Source organism: Vulpes vulpes, chromosome 15, assembly GCF_048418805.1.
Source record: "Vulpes vulpes isolate BD-2025 chromosome 15, VulVul3, whole genome shotgun sequence".
NCBI lineage: Eukaryota > Metazoa > Chordata > Mammalia > Carnivora > Canidae > Vulpes > Vulpes vulpes.
The window spans coordinates 17,918,571-17,941,272 of record NC_132794.1 but is presented as its reverse complement, the minus strand read 5'-3'; the positions used below and the strand labels follow the sequence as shown (position 1 = coordinate 17,941,272).

Genomic DNA, 22,702 nt, shown 5'->3' with positions numbered 1-22,702 from the left:
GTCAATACACAAGCACTGTAGCCTATTATATGCTCAATATTCAGTTCTCTTTGGAGTGATTCATAGGGCAAAATGTGTTTAGAAGACAGGACATAAATTATAACAATAAACATCCATCTGCTGTGTCTTCAAATGTGTAAAGATAACATGATCAGATAGATGGTCTGTGTGCCCTTTACTTTTTTTTTGAAATTGATGATAAATGAATAGAGATGAATAAAACAGAGCTGAAAGAACCACTATTTCTAGGATTATTTAAAAACATAGAAATATCCATAGTTTGTACTTGAGATATCTTCAAAAAGTTTATGAAGATGCATGCTTTTAAACAGATACTGGTTTACATATGCAATTAAGAATTTAGGTAGAGATGTCAGGGTCAATAAAATATTAATATGTTATGAAAGGAAATAAATTTCCTACAGGAATCTTATTAAATAAAGATAAACATAACATCTGATGCAAGTAAAATCATACCCATTTAAAGCTGCTTACATATGATCAGTGACACAGTTTTACAAAAGGCAAAAATATGCTTATATTTACATATGTGTGGGGGACAGGTAGAGGGGGTTAAGTAAATAATGTCATCAACACCAAAGGTCTGTTTGATGTGCTCATACTGTTTTGCTCAATAGCAAATAAATAACAATTTATTCATATAAATAAATATGTATATAAAATCTATATATGCAAAATAATATACAAATGGTAGATAAAATATTACCAATAACTTGAATACAAAATCCTTAGTTTGAGCTACTGTATTTATCTGATAGTGATAAACCAGTTTCTTTAAAAATGTTGTACATTCTAGAACTTTAACTAATTAATAAGATTACTGTTCTCATGTCTCACTCCTTACAGGAAAATTTGCTACAGATTAAGTGAGGAAACAATTTCGTTGGAAAGGATATTATTCCTTTAGGACTATTTAAAAGCCAATGAAGCATCAATAGATCATGTAGACAGGAGGGAGACAGACAGACACACACTTCAGGTGACCACCAGCTTCAGCCAAGTGGAATAATCCACCCCCCAACTTTACATGTAAGCACAGAAAGTGCTACTTCCTAAATATGGAGGGTGAATAAGGAAGCTATAGTTCTTTCTTCCTTGGGAAAGATTTTGTTTACTCTTTACTCTTGATCTCTCCTGAAAGGAAACAAGTTTTGAGTAACTCAATTATTTTCTGTAAGAATGGCTTCCTTCTAAAACAAATCCAAAAAAATAAAAAATAAAAAAAATAAAAAAAATCCAGGCTTCTTAAAATTTTGCTGAGTCTTTTTGTGGTTAAGTTCTTGGTACCAATTTAGGTTTAGATGAGGAGACAATGACATCATATATTACAGCTTGATTTCCCATTTTAGGGCTCTTGGAGGCCAATTTATTATTACTAACTTCCAAATAATGTTCTGGTATACAAGAGGATTTAATGAAAAGAAACCTCTTTGGGCATAATGTGCTAATGTAGATCCTCAGGCCACGGAAAAACAACAACAAAAGTGAGTACCATACTTTTAAGGGCTACCTTTACATGGAAAAATAGTGAATCCCACCTAAACTTGGGGTTTTACAATGAGAATAACAATATCCAGAAGAAATCTTGGGGATACCACTGCCAGAAACCTGTTAACATCATGAGGCTCTCTACTTTCTTCCTCTTTTGCTATTTTGTAATTCAGGAAATTTTTGAACAGTTCAATGAAAAGACATTAGGAGGATTAAAAAATATCTGCCCTTCCTCAATGGTGTAAAATCCTTGGCAGTGAAAATTCCAACCCTCTAAGTAACTACTACAAAATAAATGGTTCCCTGGTACTTTTCGCTCAGCCATATCCAGTTACTGGGGCAGCTTTGCACCATTAGGTCCCAGCGAGCACAGTGATCACTGCCAGATGTGACTCTGATGGCAGCAACCCAACACTTACTTCAAAGGCATCTCACATCTCCTTTTCCAGCCATCACCTGTTTGGAAATCAGAACAAACCCCACTGGTTTGGCCACACAACTGAACTCTGGTTAAAACTATTAAAGTGTTTTTGTTTTTCTTCTTGATATACATGAGATCCAAGCTTATTAAGTACAGAAATACAGCATTTTTAATAAGACCTCCAAGCAGGTGGCCAGTTGCCTCAAGAGAAAATGCAAGCTCCTGCCACTCTCCTATTCATCATTTTGAAATTAGTTCCCTTATTTTGGTGCAAGACACAGTGATACAGTTAGAGCCTCAAACAGCACTGGAAGCTGCAACCAGCAGGGTGACAGTTATGTCTTAAAGCCACAAACTGTTTCATCAAATCCATTCTTCTTGACTCAACCACTGGCAACGATTTAAGGCTGTAATTTATCATTTCTATGATTCACTTTGTGACTCTCCTCCAAAGTTTCCCCTCTTTGAGCATTTAATACCACTTTCTCAAAATGCAAAGCAGAAAAGCAGCTGAAAGATTACATATTCAAAGACTTTTAACTCCAAAGATCCAAGTAAGATTTAGTCAAATAAAGCCTCTCTCATTCTTTCTCAAAACCAACCTTAAACATAGAGAAAAGTACTGACCTGCTAATAGATGTGCATTTTCAGGTGGCGCCACTAAAGCTTCCACATCCCAAGCTAACAATGTGTGCATAACATACTACAAGATTCAATGAGAAGTTCTTAAAAGTCACCAATAATCTATGGGTGATGGGCACTTCCTCCATACTACCATCTGCTGATTATTTTCTGAGAAAAGTTCTTGGAGCACAGAGACCAGCTAAATTAGCCTTCAACTATACCTAGTACTGTGCCACCACAAATAAAGTCTGAACAGATGCTTTTTTATGCATTTATGCAATAATGACCAAGAGCAAGATTTCCCTCCTTATGTTGGGTATCTGCTGCTATCTTTGTTCAAGTTTCTGGGAAATGACCAGAAATGGGCAGCACCCAGCATTATTAGCATCTTCCATCTTTCTGGAAGAGGAAAGTCATAAATCCATTATGGATTTAAAATATATAACTGTGCTCATGTTAGAGTATAAAAAAATGCTCTCAACAGTGTGGGCTATGTTGGTACATTTTATTGTGCCATGAGTTCTTAAAGGGAAGACAGATGAAGACACAGTACAATCATATTCCTTGGCTTTATGCTGGAGCTCCATCAACAGTTTCAAATGAAGCCATGGACATGGCTATCCTCAAATTAGAGTAAGCTTAGCATTCCCATCTTTTATATTTTGACATGTTACTTTGGGTTGGAGTTTAGTGGATTATCATTTCCCCTCCATAAACAGTGTTACCATGATGGACTTACTGCAATATTAGCTCCACCTCTAGCCTACTTGATTCTAATGACAACCAACTCACCTAAAAATAACAGCCACATGAAGATGGCCTAGCTATTGATCAAGTGGAGATATAATTTTTATGTATATTTGTCTACATTCATGAACCCATTCTCTACAAAAAAGATGTTATCTTTGTGAAACATTCTACATAGAATATTGAGTAAGAGGTCTTCCTTTCCTTTTTTTTTTTTAAGATTTTTTTTATTTATTCATGAGAGAAAGAGAGAGAGAGAGAGAGAGAGAGAGAGAGAGAGCGCGCCAGAGACATAGGCAGAGGGAGAAGCAGGCTCCATGCAGGGAGCCTGATGTGGGACTCTATACCGGGACTCCAGAATCATGCCCTGGGCCAAAGGCAGGCGCTAAACCGCTGAGCCACCCAGGGATCCCCCTATTTCTTTCCTTTTTAAGAGGATTAAATTGATCAGACCTCTACTAATGCAGAAGTAGGATCTATATATAATTCCTCAGTCCCTCTATTAAAGGCAAGAACTTGAAATAGCCCACTCAGTTTCGGTCAAAATGATGTTTTTAAGTGGAAAAAGTGAGACTTCTGCAGTTTCTGGTCTTTTTCTAGGCATGTGTCACAAATACATTTTCCTTCCTACTTCCCATCTGCATTAAACTAATCTAAAGCTTTAGATTCTAACTAAGGCTTCTAACTAGGCCAGATTAAACTGTTGTTTATGGAATCAACATATATGATATTATCAGTCAAAATCAAGGATTTTTTTACTTCCCTCAAATATATATGAATTGTTCTGTCAAAATTATTTATTGGTTTGAAATTTTTTATGATCTGAAACATGATTGAAGCTGAATGAATTAATCACTTTCTAAATTAGGATTTAAATGTGCTCTTTAGGTGGAATGGAAGAAATGTAGTTGAATGAGAAACATACAGATTATTAATTTTATTTCATTAATGTAGAATTAATGGAGTAAGAATCTGCTAAAGGGTTCTGGTGAAGTTTATATTTGAAATACCTATATTATTTGCCTGGCATAGACAAAAAATATCAAAATCTCCAACTATAGATAAATCAGCACATATCTATTCTGAACTTTGGAAAAGCCCTACTCTCTAACTCATTAAATCATTCAACAAATAACTATAGACACTAAAGGGCTGTGAACATTAAAAGGGTGAACATTTGCAAGGTATTCAGAATGATGGTTTGCACATAGCAAGACTACATAAGATCTACTATGGCTATTTCTAATCATACACAGATGAAGGTATAAGAAGTCACTAAAACCTAGTCCATACCCTCATGAACTCAGTTTAGAAGACCCTGAAAGCCTGCCAGTATGAGGCAGGGGCCATGTTATTAATAACAACAATAAAAATCCAGTGCTGGGGAATATGCAACGATAAAATAAATTCATTTGCTGTTGATACCTTACTGTAAATAGTATTAAACGTTATTGAGATACCTTTTAAGTACTGTCAAAACATTCTTATCTTTTAATCCAATAATCCAAATTTTGGAAATACACCTTCAAGCCATTATTATATAATATGGGAAGAAATCTAGGCCCATTAAGAACTCAAAAGTATGGCTTTTGTAACATAAAAAAAAAAAAATTTGTCTGATCGGGTGCCTGAGTGGCTCAGTCAGTTAAATTTCTGACTCTTGATTTCAGTTCAGGTCATGATCTCAGGGTCGTGAGACTGAGTCCTAAGGACAGCTCCACGCTCAGTGGGGGAGTCTGCTTAGGATTCTCTCTCTTCCTCTCCCTTTGCTCTGCCTCGCTCATGTTCTTTCCTTCAAATAATAAAAAAAAAAAGTCTGACAATGGTCACATGGATGTGCCAACTTTGAAGGAATAGATATAAAGATTATAAATATTTTCTGAATATTAAAATATTTACAAATAAAAATTTGATATTTTAGCCACAACTAAATAAAAACATATCCATAGGAACAAAACCAAACAGGAACACAAAATTTACAATGAGGGCAAATTACAGGCGATTTTCCATAACTCAAAACCTTTAGAAAAAGTATGATACATGTAATGGAAAAATATTTTCAGTGAAGATAGTCTCCCATACCTCTAAATATATTGAGAATTTCCAAACATGATCATTTTGCCCTAGAAAATATGCTGATTATTTATTGTAGTCAAAATGGGGAGTAGTAATCCTAAGAAAGGGAAAAATATTTGACATAGTGATTAGAATTAATGAAGTAAATGGGTACAAATAAGAAGCCTCAATCATCTATCATATTTGAGTGCATTTTGATGATGGTCTTTTAAGCTATGGATGCAGACATTTGGAAGGTTTGTTTTCATCTCAAACATTTCCATCTGTACAAAAGCTGCACTCAAGAGGCATTCTCCTGGGGTGTTTGCTTTTCTGTCCACAAGAGATCAGGGGTTTTAAAGTATGATTTTCCAAGCTTTCCAGTACTGAAGAAACCTCTAAGCCAGTTACTCAACCTTGTTTTCTATTGACATTTCTCTGAGGTAGGGCTGTGTGTTGTGGGAGGCTTGCAGTATCCCTGATCCCTAATCACCAAATGCCAGGGGCACCTCGCCTCACCCCCAGTTGTAGCAACTAAAAATGTCTGTGGATAATTCCAAAGGTCCCTTGGGCAGCAAAATCACCCCCAGTTGAGAACCACTGTTCTAAAATGATGTTTATTCATTTTTAAAATCACACAATGCTTGCCAACAGCTAATGGACTGAGCAGATCTCACGACTATAACTTGTACTTCCCGAAATTTTTGCCTACTGTTCTTTCTTTCTTTCTTTTTTTTTTTTTTTTAGTAACAAGCTCCAATTGGACACCAAAGAACAAAAAAATGCTTGCTTGCTTGGTTCAAATAGGAAAGCTAGTCTAAGAATGGACTTTTATTCAAAAGCTCAAGTAGAGATGGATCTTACCTTCATTTAGAATCCCAAATTCATTTCATTTTATTCTATTTTATTTCATTTTTTTGAAGCAATGAGAAGATAGTCAAGAAGTAACTACACTAATGGTGCTAAGCAGTTATTGCAAATATTCTGAGGTCCCAGCATTTTTTTTCCTTAGTATTTCAAGCTTAAAAATATTTAGAGACTTCTGATGCAATTTCAGTTAATTATTGCATGTCTGGAATGTTATTTCTTCTTAAGTTTTTGCTTTAAAGCCCCATTAGTTTAACCCTGAGTTTAGCAACTATTTCTGTATATGTATTTTGACATGAATGCCAATTCAATTTACTCAAATACTTGGTGAGCCCCTAGTTTGCAAAAACTAGGCCAAATGTTTAATGTGTAAAGTCACATAGGTCTCCTAACAAATGTAAACCCCTGGTTAAGTACAATAAGCTATTAACACTCAGGTTACCAGCAGGGTCCACTAGACACAATCTTACCTTCTGAATTTCATTTTGAGCAATGGTTGCTTGTAAGGGTCAATATTTCTGACTTTTTTTTTCCATTTTTAGAGAGATTTTATTTTTAAAAATAAATTAAAAATTTAATAATTTTCTTATTAATTTACTTATTCATTCGAATAAATCACTCTTTATCTTGTAATTATATTTATCAGTCCACTGCAACCTTTATACACCTAAATTTTTTTGCAGCATTTTCCTATTTTTAATATACCAACAATTATTTCACCACTATGCATGAACTATTTCTAATCATGCTGAATTAGACCAAATAATATGAAAATGAAAGGATGAGGGGATTGCCCACAAAAATGAGGCGACAGAGAAATCACAAGTTTATTCCTGTGTTACCCAAATATTACATCACCTCTCCAGAAGGTATAAAGAAGTCAGGAGACTTCCATTGAACACAACCAAAATTCACAAATGTTCATTTTCTACATAAGCAAATCGGAGGAAAGTGACAGGAGGTACTTCACAAATATTAAATATATCAGACTATGAATGACATTGATCACAGAAGCAAGATCTCAGACCATAAGTCTTCAGATGACAATATCCAAGATGGATTTTCTCAGGCCCAACAATTGAAAGTGAGCACTGTCAGAGTTCTAAGAACAAAAAGGAAAGCGTTCTCATCTATGTAGTCATTAACAGAAAGATGGCACCATTCACTGTATTTGCTAAGGAGACGTGTGACAGTATTTTCTCCTCTTTTGTATGCTTGCACAGAAGATTCTATCATGTTTAGGCCAAAAAAACTTTTGGGTACAGTTGGGAAGTAGACAAATATCAAAGATGGGAGTGCCAACAAAGGTGATCAGAAGTAAAGAACTAATGTAGAAATGAAAAGGAAATAAAAAGGATTGATGATTCTAACAGGTGTTCATAAATCCAGACTTAAGAAATATTTTGTAATTATGGACAGAAAGTAGCTCTTCACTCTTCAACAAAATTATGAATTCTCCAAATCTTAAAAGTATTGATTTTTTTACAGTTATCAAGTGAAAATGCAAGAAAAAAACCCAAGAAGTACAACAGGCTGTAACCTAATAGAGATGTTATTTTAAAACTGCAGTCAGTATTTATAAGATGAATATATTTCAGGTTAATACACAGCAGGTGATGGATTAGCAGCTAGTTGCATTCAAAGAATACTGCCCACTTCAGAAATCTCTACCTTCAAAATCAAGAAAATATGGAAAAAAATCTGGGTTTATTATATTTAAATTTTAATTCAAATTAAGATTTACTATATTAACTCTTATTAAAATTTCTAAATGAAGTTATTTTTCACTCTCCCTTTTGTCTTACTTTTGTAAAATAATTTAAAATACAGGAAATTATACCAATATAAAGGGTCCTCAGTACCCAGATAAGTCAGTGCTGCTGGGCTGGCTGTTTTCATTTTTTTGAGAGAGAGGAGAGGGATGGCAGAGGGAGAGAGAATCTTAAGCAGGCTCCATGCTCAACAGGACAGAGCCTGATAGGAGGCTCGATTTCATGACCCTAAGATCATGACCTGAGCCAAAAACAAGAGTTAGATGTGTAACCAACTGTGACACTCAGGAGACCCTGGGCTGGCTTTTTTTAAAAATGGATTTTATTGTAAAGGAATCTCTACACCCAGCATGGGGCTTGAACCCAGATCAAGAGCTGCCTGGGCTGGCTCTTATGATAAAGTGCAGGGCAAGGCAGTCAGAAGCAATTCAGCTGACTGGGCTCACTGGGCATCATAAGGTATGGTGTTCCCAGGTGTGCACATGTACGCACACACATACACACACACATAGCTGTGCCAAAGAAAACTCTCCTGAGCTACAAAATACAGCTCAAAGATGGGCATGGTGAGATGCAGTCAAAAGTAGTCAGTCAACCAGATCTGTTTTAAGTGGCTTTTTTTCCTAATTAAAAAAAAAAAAGTATATATATAAATATATATATTATCTCATTATCTAAGAATATATATTACATTACCTCTCATTACAGTCTCACCAATTTTGCAACCCTGAAAGCAAGAAACTATGTCATTTGAGATTCTTTTTTGGGGGGTAAGAATATAAGAGCTTACTTCCGAGAGGAAATGTGCTATTATAAAAGAAAGAGAGGGTCTTCCCTTATGTTACTTGCTGTACAAATTAAACAAGCCCTGTGGATGATATGGTTTTTCGGTCAGATTCTACAGTTCCAGATGGGAGCAAACTGGCTCTCCAGATCTGCACTGCCAAGGCCAGGCTGCGTGCATACATTAGTCTCCAAATGAATTTTCCCATAGAAAAATCCTTACCCATGATGACTGGAATAGGTGCACTATTACCATAAACAAGTTACATTACTGAACCCTTAAATAGGTATTTTGAGGTGGTCTGAGAACTTAATCACTGTAACCCTGGAGAAATAAATACTGAGCTATTTACAAAAGACTCTGGGAACAGTAACAAACTTGTCTGCATTCAATCATTTGAAACACTTACTTCTTTTCCAATACAGTCACAAAACAGCTCATCCCACAAAGAATGCTTTCCTAAATGCTGCATTACCAATTGGAACACACTCGCCTTCTACCAAAACAAATCTCATTAACTACCAACAAACAGAGTATATTAAACTGTGGATCAAATTTTGTTTCTGGGGAAGATGACAGTGATACTTCATTTTTTCCTCTTCAAGAACTGTCATAGAGTGTCCCCCACGGATGTTTTAAGTAAGATGTGTTAAATTTCTGTTCTGATTCTGCATTTCCAGTGTCATAGGAGGCCTACCTCCTGGAACTAGGAAGTGCCAGCTGGCAGGAGCCCAGTATGTATGCAGGTCAGTGATATAACACCTCTTACTTGGCCTACTTGCTTTGCCAGATGAGAGGGTATCTCCATACCTGGAGAGTAACCAAAAAAACAGACTGAAAAATAAAGTGATATAAGGGATTTGATATTTTAATTATATTAAGCTCAAAAAAAATTCTTTTAAATTTTAAAAACATGGGACAGTTAAAAAGAAATAAAAAATTAAGAATTCAACCTGAAAATACATCACTAGCTTATCTATATAAACCACTGTCTTAATGGAAAACAAAGGGTGATTAGAAATTTGAAGTATCTGGAGCTGCAATGTCCTGTTCAGTAACCACTAACCAGGTGTAAGCACCTGGAATGCAGCAAATCAGAATGAGACGGAGTGTAAGCATAAAATACATGCTAGATTAAAGACTTTGTGTGAAAGAAACAAAAAATATAACCTCATTAGTAACCTTTTCATTCTGTTTACATGTTGAAGTGATAGTATTTTGAATATACTGGATTAAAGAAAATGTTATTAAAATTGATTCCCCAGCATCTGCTTGCTATTTTAAAAGTGACTCTTAGGAAGTATAAACCGGGTTTTCTGGCTGGCTCAATCAGTGGAGCATGTGACTCTTGATCTCAAGGTTGTGAGTTCGAAGGCCCACAATGAGTCACAGAGATTATAAATAAATAAACTTAAAAAAAAAGTATAAACGTGCACTATGTAGCTCACGTTATATTTCTACAGGACACATCTGCACTAAAACACAAGGCGATTCTATAACATCTATTCTTGGACTATGAAGTCCTTTCCAAAAGCTATGAAATTTTTTTTAAATAAATAATTGAATTTGGCTGATATTTCTTGAAGACTAGTGTGCCAGATATTTTTGGTGTCTAAATTATAGTTTAGACTCTGTCAGATAAAAAAGAGAAATGGCTACAATTAATTAGGAGAAAAGCCAGTATCAGTAAAATAATACAAAGCAAGAATGGGAGAATGAAGCAGAGTATTTCAAGGGATAATCAGAGAAGACTTGTAAAGGAGGTGTCTTTTTAAGTGAATGTTAAAAAATATATAGGCTTTTGGGCACCTGGGTGGCTCAATGGTTGAGTGTCTGCCTTTGACTCAGGTTGTGATCCCAGGGTCCTGGGATTCAGTCCTGTATCAGGATCCCTGCAGGCAGTCTGCTTCTCCCTCTGCCTGTCTCTTTCTATACCTCCCATGAATAAATAAATAAATACACACACACACACACACACACACACATATGATCTTCCAGGTCATGCTAAGAGGTAGCACTTCAGAATTGACAAATATTTTTATGGCATATTAACACTATCTGATGAAAAAGGAAATGCTTTTTCAGTAGGGCAGAAAGGTGGGAACAACAGCCCAAAGAAAAGGCCATGTGTTTGGGGGTGTCCGTAGATAAGGTGAGGCCCATGCATAATGCTGAAATGCAGGCTGGGGCCAAGTAATAAGTTCTGGATGGTCTGTAAGGGAATTTGAACTGGGCTATAGGCTATAGGAACCATCAAATATTTCCTATCAAGGATCAACAGGATCAGAAATGCAAAATAGGAATGTTCCCAAGGTGTGGAGAATTATCTGGGAAGAGAATAAAGAGATTCGTGGGTCAGGTAGTATGAACACCAAGTAATGAGAAGTCAAGGTATGATGAGCCCTGTAAAAAAAAAGTACAAGGGTAACAGGTGCCAGAGAGACACTGATGTGGTAAGGAGTAATCAGAGGAGTTAGTTTAGTAGCAGGTAAAGGATCATCCATACTCAGGCAGTGGCCAGCCATTCAGGAAAGAGCTGTAGGTAAAGGTGAAGGAGCCAACGTCTGGCAGCCGAGCATTAACAGAATGGATCTGTGAATAGTGTATAAGCATTGGAAGAGATGCTCCACATCACATCATCAGGGAAATGCAAATTAAAACAATGAGATACCACTACGTACCTACTAGAATGGCCCAAATCCAGAACACTGATGACTCCAAATGCTGCTGAGAAAGTGGAGCAACAGCAAGTGTCACTCATTGCTGGTGGGCATGCAAAATAGGACGACTGTGGAAGAGAGCGTGCCAGTTTGCCCATAAAACTAAACATCTGGGGCACTTGGATGGCTCAGTCAATTGAGCATCTGATTCTCGACTTTGGCTCAGGTCGTGATCTCCGGGTCCTGAGATTGAGCCACGCATCAGACTCTGCGCTGGGCATGGAGACTGCTTAAGATGCTCTCTCCCTTTGCCTTTGCCCCTCCCCCCTCATATGCTTGCTCTCTCTCAAAAGACAAAACAAAACAAAAAAATCCTTAAAAACAACAACCACAACATAACAAAACAAACAAACAAAAAACCTCAATATACTCTTACCATATGATCCAGCAACTGGGCTCCTTGGTATTTAACCAAAGGAGCAAAAAAGTTAGGTTCACTCAAAAGCCTGCACATGGATGTCTACAGCAGCTTTATTCAGTGCCCAAACTTGGAAGCAATCAAGCTGTCCTTCAGTAGGTGAACTGATAAACAAACTGTATACATCCAGACAAGGGAATATTATTGAGTGCTAAACAGAAACAAGCTATAAAGCCGTGAAAAGACATGAAGGAACCTTAAATGCATGTTACTAAGTGAAAGAACCGCATCTGAAAAAGCCTACATACTGTCTGATTCCAACTACGTGACATTCTGGAAAAGGTAAAACTACGAAGACAATAAAAAGATCAGTGGTTGCCAGGGTTGAAAGGCTGAGAGGGATGTGGGGGTGGAGTACAAAGGATTTTTAGTGAAAATACTCTGTATGGTACCATAATGATAGCTACATGTCATTACACATTTGTCCTAACCCACAGAATCAACACACCAAGAGCGAGCCGAGCCCTACGTATAAAGTAAGGATTTGGGATGTACCACTCTGGTGGGAGCTGTGGATGTTGGGAGAGGGTAAGGATGGATGAGAGGGGAAGGGCAATGGGAGCTCTCTATGCCTCCTGCTCAGTTTCACTGTAAACCTAAGAATACTTAAAAAAAAAAAAATCTTGATTAAATTTTAAAAATCCAAGAAAGGGAGTGGAGGTAATCAAGTAGTATTCAGATAGAACATAATTATAAGAGGGAAAATGAAAAACAAAGAAATGGAAGAAAGTACAGAGAGATGTTGAGAGAGAGAAAATTTATTAGTTTACTTGATGAAGATGTAGGAGAACCTACCAACTCCCAGGTACCATGATGTAGGAATTCATGATAAAGGGCTGTGAAGGGGTCCTCTGTGGAGCATAGAGAGTGATGCTGTGAACCAAAAGGAATGAAGGTGGCTTGGATCAGCAGCTATGTGGAAGGTGATAAGTCATCAAATAGTGATAATTAGGCACATCTCCTAACACTAAGATCCGAGCTGATATTACAGCATGAATGAGAAATGGAATTAACTAGTAATTAATTACATGACATGGTATATCAACCTTACAAAACTGAGAAGCAGTTAAAGAGAGAAATTTCTTTTTTCCGTAATATGAAAGACTGCCAAAAATATGGTGAGAAAATGTGAAGGGTTATCAACAAGTCTAGGATATTCAAATGAATATGTAAAAGTGATTATCTATTGGATCCTTCCAAGTTATAAAAGACCTTTCCTCCCAACCAAAAAAGAAAAGAAAAGGAAAAAGAAGAGAAGAAATGAAAAGAAAAAAGAAAAAGAGGACGGTGGGGGCGCCTGGGGGGCTCAGTGAGTTGAGTGTCTGACTATTGGTTTCAGCTCAGGTCATGACCTCAGGGTCCAGGGATCCAGCCCCATACTGGGCTCCACACTGAGAGGGGAGTCTGCTTGAGGATTCTCTCCATCCCCTTCTGCCCCTCCTTCCACTTGTGCGCATGACTGAGTATGTGCATGCTCTCTCAAATAAAGAAATAAATCTTTTAAAAAATATTTTTTAATTTTTTATTTATTTATGATAGTCACACAGAGAGAGAGAGAGAGAGAGGCAGAGACATAGGAAGAGGGAGAAGCAGGCTCCATGCACCGGGAGCCCAATGTGGGATTCAATCCCGGGTCTCCAGGATCACATTCTGGGCCAAAGGCAGGTGCCAAACTGCTGCGCCCCCCAGGGATCCCAATAAATCTTTTTTTAAAAAGTAGGTTTTATAAGACATTAAGAAATGTATTAGCTGAGAAAGAAAAGGGGGCCTGGCAAAAGCCTGTCACTCTCAGGATACAACAAAAATATCTATTCTTAATTATAAAAGTTCCTTCTACACGAATGGTCACAAATGGTGGATTACCAACCTTAATACAGGGTTATAGGTGCACAGCTAATTCTAATTTTAACAGCGGTCATGGAACTCTCTTGGTTTACTCGCCACTATTTGGGTTGTTTCTTAAACACAGAGTCAATTCAGTGATGGGAAATGAGCAAGTATCAGACTATGACAAAAGAAAAACTTCAAATTCCCTTTCTAATACTGGATGCACTGGCATAAGGTATTAAGAACCCCGATGACAAGAATTTTTCAAGGATTCATTCTGAAGCTTTCAAATCTAGAAATAACTAAGGAAAAGATATGCAAAAACTATCATAAAAGCAGTAAGAACTAGGCAATTCCAACTTTTAGGCAAAGCAGCAATTAAACCAATGGACATTTCTACACCAGGCTCATGGAACAGGTAGGGGACCAGCCATAGCCCAGAACTCAATCAAACAATCCTGGGGGAAAAAAGCTCAGATGCTTTCCCAGTTGCAAAACCTGTTCTCCCTGATGTTTCCTGACCTCGGAGAAGTTTATTCACTGAACTATCAACTTGTATGGAAAGAAATATTGTGAAGCATACAGCTGATTGTCCCCTTATTTCTTTCTCTTCTTCTATTTTTTTTTTTAAGTTTTATTTATTTATTCATGAGAGACACAGAGAGAGAGGCAGAGACATAGAGAGAATAGCAGGCTCCCTGCGGGGAGCCTGATGTGCAATTCAATCCCAGGATCCCGGGATGATGACCTGAGCCAAAGGCAGATACTCAACCACTGAGCCACCCAGGCCATCCTTTTTTCTCTTGTTCTTTGTAATTTACTTGTTTGTTTAGCTTTATGTCCCGCTACCCTGAACACAATTTTTCTAAATCTAGCAAAAAGGGAAGACAAAGGAGCTTAACTCACAAAAAAAGTTATGGTAAAATTGGATAACAGCCACCAAAAAGAAGCCTGAGTGGCTTAGTCAGTCAAACATTTGACTCTTGGTTTTGGCTCAGGTCATGATCTCAGGGTTGTGAGGTTGAGGCCTGAGGTGGGCTCCGCACTCAGTGAGAAATCTGCTGGCGATTCCCTCTCCTTCTCTGCCCTTTCCCCTCATCTCTCTTTCTCTGAAATAAATCTTAAAAAAAAAAAAATTGAGTTCCTCAGTGTATAGACACATATATTTGTAAAATGCAGTTGTATCTCTGTAAAATTATTTTAAAGAATTCTACATAATACATTATAAATATATTCCTACCTGATTCTGTAAGTCAGAAAACTTGATATTAATAACTCTTAGTCTTAATTCATACTTAATGTTCTTTTGGAACATCTGTGACACCAGGGAATATCTGAGGGAATCCTGAAGGAAAGTGGGATCATTGCCACTGGGGAACAACAGAACATGAAACTGAAGATGGAACCAGATGGTCTTTCTAATCCCCAAATTCTAGTTTTATAATTTTATGAACTGAATATAGATGTTTGCTTTTAATAAAAAATAAGAATCCAGAAGTTATGGGATTAAGATCCCAAAGAAAAAGAGATGAAAATATAATTCTTAACCATCGTGAAACCAGGGACAGTGAAAGAATTTTAAGCAAACACTTCTGAATGCCTCTGACTTCATTCACTAAGGAAGAGATGATTAAAGATCAAAAAACCCACAAAGATAAACAAAAAAAGCCCAAAGCAACCCTTCTTAACAAAACTTCAGATTTCGCTAATGACTGATGAGATAATCCTAAAATCTTGTCTAAAAAACATTTCTAAGTTGTAGACCAAAAGAGAAGGCCAGTCAACTTACTTAGATTTCAATTCTCCATAGAAATACATCTTATACAATCAGTGGAATTTTGATGTCAACTTTGGAGATACAAATAAAATAGTTAAAATTAACTCAGTGATGGCTATTTAGTTAGATTAAAAATTAAACCACTGGCCACAACCATAACAGGAGTTCATGTTAGGATTTTTTTTTTTCTCATAACAGCAAACATTGACAAGGGTGGGCAGATATGCCTTGAAATGAGAAATGCAAAGATATGTGTATAGAAGAAACAAAAGTGTGTGCTAGATGTTCTAGTGACTATGAGAGAACAAGGGCCACCTTACCTCCCATCTGCATAGTCTGTATCTGCTCCACCCCACCAGACATCTGAGTCATCCTCCTCTGCGTCTGCTGAGTCAATATTGTCACTTTCTTCGGCCAGCGGGCAACATACAAATTCCACCCCTCGGAACTTGTCAATTTCACAGGGCAGCAACATGGCGTAGTTGTGCAAGCTGGTACTCTTCTCACTACAGGTCTACAGAAGGGAAGGAGAAAAAAAAATAGTGAGGGTGGCAGAGTAGATTTGCTTCATTGTAAGAAAATCCCAAATATCATATTCAACACAGAGACCCAGTATATCAAGAACCAGTCTAACAATGGAAAGGGCCATTTGCTGTTTTGAGAAGATTTACAAATTTCTTTAGCACAGACTACTTCAGTACTCTTATTTTGTAACTTATTTAATAAGGATATGTTGTTATACTATAGAAATTAATAAAAACAACTGGAATGGAAACTTTGGGAAATAAGATATAGAATGCATTGTGCATGGAGAGAACCAATGCTCTGTGGTGTCATTAGTCTATCGGGAAGACATATAGCTCCATGAACATCCCCAGCATACTTCCACGTCCACTTGAGATGGAAGTTTGTCTCACGTGGACATATCTTATTCTAGACATTCAAACTCTCTTGGCTCACTTCCAGGATAACAAAGAAGAAAAGAAATTATCCTCTGCCATGAATCAAAACTTATAGTCTAAATTAGAGATTTCTCCTTCAACACTCTTTTGCTTTCCTGGGATTTTTGCTACATTTGTGCAAATCAAAATTAGCATAAAGCTTTGAAAGCATTCACTGGTGACAGGGGAAAGATTAATAATTCAACACATACAGATAAACAATGAAAATATTACAGAGTATATTTTGACTTCAAAGAATTAAAGTCATTTTTGTTTCTTAGTAACAAAATATGTTTTGTTTTCTAACTCAAGAACAAATGAAAATGAAGTTATCAGATGGGTAACTGAGCTTCAAATTGGCCTGTTTTCTTAAGATCTAGAAAGCTCTTAAACCTCCAAAACACATTTTTCTATAAAAAATGTTTTGTTTTGCAGTAAATCGGAGCATATTATTTTATAAAAGGCAAAATTAATGCTAATTCTTAAGTGGTGTTTTCTGCCTAACAACTTCAAAGTTATCTGAGCTAGATCAGGATTTCTAACCATCAGTACTATTGATATTTTGGATCAGATAATGGAGGAGAGATGGAAGAGAGGCCATCTGTTCAGTGAAGAATGGTTAGTAGAATCTCTGCCTTCTAGCCCCCCGAATGCTAGAAGCACCACCCCTGTCCATTAGGACAACCAAAACTGTCTCCAGACATTGCCACATGTATCTGGGGAGGGGTGAGGGAACAAAACTGACCTCACTTGAGAACCTCCTGACAGAGGAGCCTAATTCTAGGAGACTGATCTTCCACAAAAGCTACATGTATTTATTAGAAAAATTTCATAATATATGAAAGGGACAAGGCAGTTTTGAAGATGATAATAAAATGTAACCGCTTATGCTGCTTCACATTATTAATCCACTTTGCCAAAAGCAAGGAGTTAACAAAAGTTAGGAATGGTGCCACGGATTCAACCACCATGGAAAAGTGGAAGTGGCAGCGTGGCATGGTCAACGAGAAATTGGATGGCATAACTTAGAAACTGGTGGCATTGGACAAGTTACTTCCTGTTCTAGCACTACATTCCCCAATAGATGACAGGAGAAAAGGTCATGTTAGAAAAACTCTGTATATGACAAAGGAAAACAAGAGGCAAATGAAAAATAATTTGGGAAAAAAGGTACCTTGTAAGGTTTATGGAAAGTGTTAAGATTATAGTTTCCAATTTATAAAACACAGCATAGACACTTAATAAATCTAATAACTAAGCCAACCTGGTTTTGATTCCTGAAAATTGCTCATGGATAGTTTTTTCTTTTCTAAATAATAAATATAACTTCTTTATCAATGTGGCTACTACTTGAAAATCTCTTCTAAAATGTCATTACATATGTTCCTAGGGAATCTTCCCCTTAGGAGAAGAAAGAATGTCTGGGTCGGTACCTCTTTGGCGACGGTGTGCCAGTGAAGGTGGGTTTCACAAACATCCATCCTCTCCTGGTGTAAGAATTTGCACTTGTCAGGAACAAGGAGGGCATCACTGACAAACTCGCCAACTGCAAGAAAGGGAAAACGCTTCATGTCATTCCGTCCACATCATGGGGGGCTTGTTACTGGGTTGGTATCAAGGAAAGATGGGCTAAAGTACTTCAGAAGTTATACAGCTTTTTCAATGACAAAGCAATCAATACAAGAAAGACTGGTGCCATTAGAATATTCAATCCTGTGTCCTAAGCCCAGTTCCTTGCCACATTCAACCTTGATGGTTAAAGTACTTCCCACATGTTTTAAGTGAAATTTTTATTTAATTAACGTGAGGCTCTGACTGCAAAGTTAATTATGTAAAAAGCTGCCATTCAATTACAACATGGGGGGAAATACAGATTGACACTGCCTAGGCAATCATTTGAGTGCAATCAACATATATAATTGTCCACCCCTACTTCTTGGACATTTCCTCCATCTGGAAGCTAGTAGAAAATTTAGTATTTTTCTACTCCCTAAACAAACAAAATCTATATATGTATATGTTTATAGGTCTCACACACACACGGCTTAATTCAATTAAAATGTAAACACTGGTCCTTAGATTTTTGCTGTATTTTTAAAGAAAATGTATATCCTGCAAATTATTTCTAGCATAATCGGTACTGGAGATACAAAAATATTACATAAAGTCCTGCAAGAACGCTTACATTCTTATGAGTATAATAATTGGATAATTATAGAATGTAAGCTATGAACTTAATTTTCATTTGTTTTGTTCCTAGAGTAATCCCAGCTTGCACACAGCAGGCAACAGATATCCTGATGAATGAAGATGTTAAATGTAATGGAGATGAAGAAGGTGCTGGGCCTACAGAGTGAACACATCTGCTTGGATGCACTGGGAAAGAACTCAAAGTGGAAGTAACATCACAGATGAGTCCATGTGGATGAGTAAGAGGATGCTGTGCAGAAAATGAATGAAGTCCTGAGATGTAAGAAGAGTGTCTATCTTGTTTATTAGCATTGCACTCCTGATCCCTGCCCAGTTGTGGCAGATATGACCATCCTGGATAGATGGATGGATGGCAAAAGGCACCTGTGCCAAAGAGAGAGAAAAGAAAGGGTGAGGCGTATGTGTAGAGGAGAGAAAAATCCAACATGGCTGGAACACAAGGTAAGTGTATAAAAGGGGGCAGAAATAAATGAGACTGGAGGAAGATGCTGGGCTCCTAATTGTAGAATCTAAAGTTCTGGATACCATTTTGGAGGCAACCTAGGCCAAAAGATACTTTAAACAGGAATGACAGGCTCAGGTGTGTTTTTCTGACAAACTCTTTAATCAAGTGAAGGTAGGGCGACCACAAGAGCAGGGAGACAAGGGCACTGCCATCCTTCAGGCATGACAGGTAAGAACAGATTTAAACCAACCACAAGTAAGCGGGAATACCCATTGTCCACATTCCAGCGAAGAAAATGAACTGTTTCCTTACACAGTATGTTAACACCAATTTTTCTGAAATGGACCATAAAGAGTGATGAAGCCTCTGAGAGGGAAAAGATAAAAAACTTTTTTATTCTTGTTACAGAAAAGTGTTCTTTAAAACTTTCTATCTGTAAGGGTTTTTATTTTTTATTTTTTGAAGATTGTTTTTATTTATTCATGAGAGAGAGGCAGAGACATAGGCAGAGGGTGAGGCAGGCTCCCTCCGGGGATCACGACCTGAGCCAAAGGCAGACGCTCAACCACTGAGCCACCCAAGTGCCCCTGTAAATTTGGTCTGTTTCTAGCTCAAACAGGCAAGATGTTTCATGGTATTTATGTACTCATTTTAAGGAACAGTATTTAGATAAAAAAAACCTAAGCAAATCATAGGGGATTGAAGGACCTTTCATCTTGTCCTTCCTTAAATCTTTAAGACAACCTTTGATGGCTACAGTATTGTATTGTGAGTTAAGAGAATGCACAAATGAGACATGGTGCTCCCAAAGGATGTGGGTGGTACTTATGGCCAAGGAACCCACAAGTCCTGGGACCTTTTGCCATAGCAGTGGCTGGGGCTTCATGGGAAACATTGGGCCTCAGCTCTGCAACAGCTGTGTGACACATCTCTAATAATATCAACCTCACTTCCCAGGGGAGAAATGCCTGCCAAGAAACGTGTCTAAGGCCACCTGCCCATAGGAGATTATAACCTCGCCTCAGAGATGAACATTAAGATATATACACAGTATAGGGAAAGAAATAATAATAATGCAAGTGACACATTTTCCCCCCTTTACTCTTACACAGAATACTAAAAAACAAACCAAAACAACCAACAACCAAACTAAATCCTGGATGAGTTGGAGGATTGAAAATAAAAGTAATCTCATCCAAAGTCAATACAGGAGGATTCTTCATGGTTTCTCAGGATTAGGCAATCAAGTGTAGCTGTCAGTAAGAATCCTTGACACCTCAGCATTCCGATTTTCAAGGCCACACACTTGCTTCTTGGGAGCAAGAAGTGATCGAAGGCTTGAAGATGCTGCTTCATTTACTGTTTGGTGAGTCAAACCATACTGCCATATCTACAAATGTCCAACACACTAAGTGACTTAAAAAGAATTTTTTTTTACAATTATTGGAAAGATTAAATGCCTGGCCCAAGGCTATTAGGTCAGCTCATGAGACAATCAGGGACAGGTGTCAGATACTTTCAACCTTGAACTGAAAGAGTTTTTGCAGCATAAACTGGCTAATAGTGTGTCTGGTTTTACTTTGCCTGGAGGCCAGTCTGCTGAGGACACAATTTTATTGCAAAGCCAAAGTCACTGAAAGGTATTTGTCTTGGTGAAACCTCGTGTTCATCAAAAGAACATGTATTGCATTCATTTGTAAAAAGATATTAGAATTCGTTTTTAATTTGCAAAAGGACATTTCATTTAGCATTGTAAAGATGCTCTTAGGTTTCTAATAATGTATACAGCCAAGAAATATATGCTTCCCGAATGAGACTGCTTTTTTTTTTTTTTTAAGGATAAATACTGGTTATTTAATAAGCCCTCAGGACTAATGGCAAAATAGGAAACTCATTATACTCTAACATTAGAATAAAATTTGGCAATGACTTTGTGGTTTTATAGCCCTGCTTAAATTACTTTCAAAATTGATGAAACAAACCAGAATGTTACACATCAGAAATTTTAAGCAATTAAATCACAAAAATCTGTTAAAAATTTTTAATAAAGAATTAAAGAGGAGTGGTAAGAATATCCTTTCTCACAATCTAGTTTAGTTTAACATGGTTTATAGTCTCTCCCCTTTTAATTCTAAAAGAATTATTCTTAAAAATCTATGATACAAGAGGAGACATATGGCAACTCTCTGTACTATTCACTCAATGTTGCTGTGAATCTAAAACTGCTCTAAAAAATAGTTTTTTAATTAAAAAAACAAAAAACAAAAAACAAAAACCCTGATAGTACGTACCTGGAGGTTCCATCTAAAAGTATGTATGCTTTTATTTTTAAAATAAACCTTCTGGTTTCCTTGGTCTGATCCTTCACATAAAACACACACACACACACACACACACACACAATTTTTTACATAATTCAAGTGAAAGAGATCAAAATGAATTAAGTGCCATAATGAAAAACCATGTTCCTATTTATGCTGACCTCTGGGACATCTGGCACCATTTGATCTTAGTGGATAAATTCATCAATATATACTGTGCAAATTTATCAATAAGCATACAATCTGGTCTTTTATTTAAAAAAAATTACAATTTATATCACGCACTCACGCACATACACACACTCCAGCTGAAAGGGGATTTTCAAAGCTAATGAACAAGATGTGTTGGCCAAAAAGTCTTGGCAAGATGAACAATAATGCCCAGTTCAGCTGGGACTCTGCAGTTGAGTCCTTAATCTACTGGCTCTTTTGGTGGTCTTTGAGAGGATCATCTAAGCTCAAATTACCTCATTTTGCAGATGGGAGGCAAAGAGCCCAGGTCAAGTGGCTTGCCCACAGAGCCAATTGGGGGTGGACATGGTCTAAAAATCTGCACCTCTGCGCTCTCCAACCAAGAATGGTAACTCAACTTTATCGTCATTTAAACTCTGGTTGAAATAAGTTACTTGCTAAATTCTCTCTTTCATAAAAGTAGATTCATTTTTAGTAAAATGCTTCAATGTTATAATGTACAATGCAGTCTATTTGACAACAAAACTAGATTTAAAACACCTAGCAAACCATATGAAACAGCAGGGAATGCGTTGCACAGCACAGAACAGGATTTGTAAAAAGCCATGGCTTTAAGACATGATGGGGTGCTTTTTCTCACATGTCAAGTCTAGTGCTGAGGCTGGGGCTGGTGCAGGTTTTCAATGTCACCCTCATGGTCCAGGCTATCCCCTCTTTCTGTACTGCCATCCTTAGCATGGTGATTTTTGTCTTCATGTTCTATGGTCATGTTCAAAATGGCCACAGTTGGGGCGCCTGGGTAGCTCAGGTGGTTAAGCATCTGCCTTTGGCTCAGGTCATGATCCTGGGGTCCTGACATGAAGCCCCACATCGGGTTCCCTGCTCAGTGGGGAGCCTGCTTGTCCCTTTCCCTCTGCCCCCACCCCACTCTCATGCTCTGTCTGTCTCTCAAATAAATAAGTAAATAAAATCTTTTCAAAAAGGGTCACAATTGCATACAGGAAGCAGGCCAAGGGATGATGGTTTTCTGTTTTGTTTTGGGTTTTTTTTTTGCCCTCACACAGCTTT

General features: G+C 37.3%; 1 protein-coding gene across 7 annotated transcripts in view; it reads right to left on the bottom strand.

Annotated features, from left to right (window-relative positions):
- Window positions 1-22,702, bottom strand: part of APP (amyloid beta precursor protein) — a 263,371-nt gene that overhangs the window by 136,003 nt on the left and 104,666 nt on the right. For all 7 annotated transcript variants that reach the window (XM_025995690.2, XM_025995686.2, XM_025995687.2 and 4 more), the window contains exons 4-5: window positions 17,899-18,011; window positions 15,845-16,038 (exon numbers count right to left, since the gene is read on the bottom strand). In XM_025995690.2, the coding sequence (XP_025851475.1) occupies window positions 15,845-16,038; window positions 17,899-18,011 (307 nt within the window). The remainder of the gene's footprint in view (window positions 1-15,844; window positions 16,039-17,898; window positions 18,012-22,702) is intronic.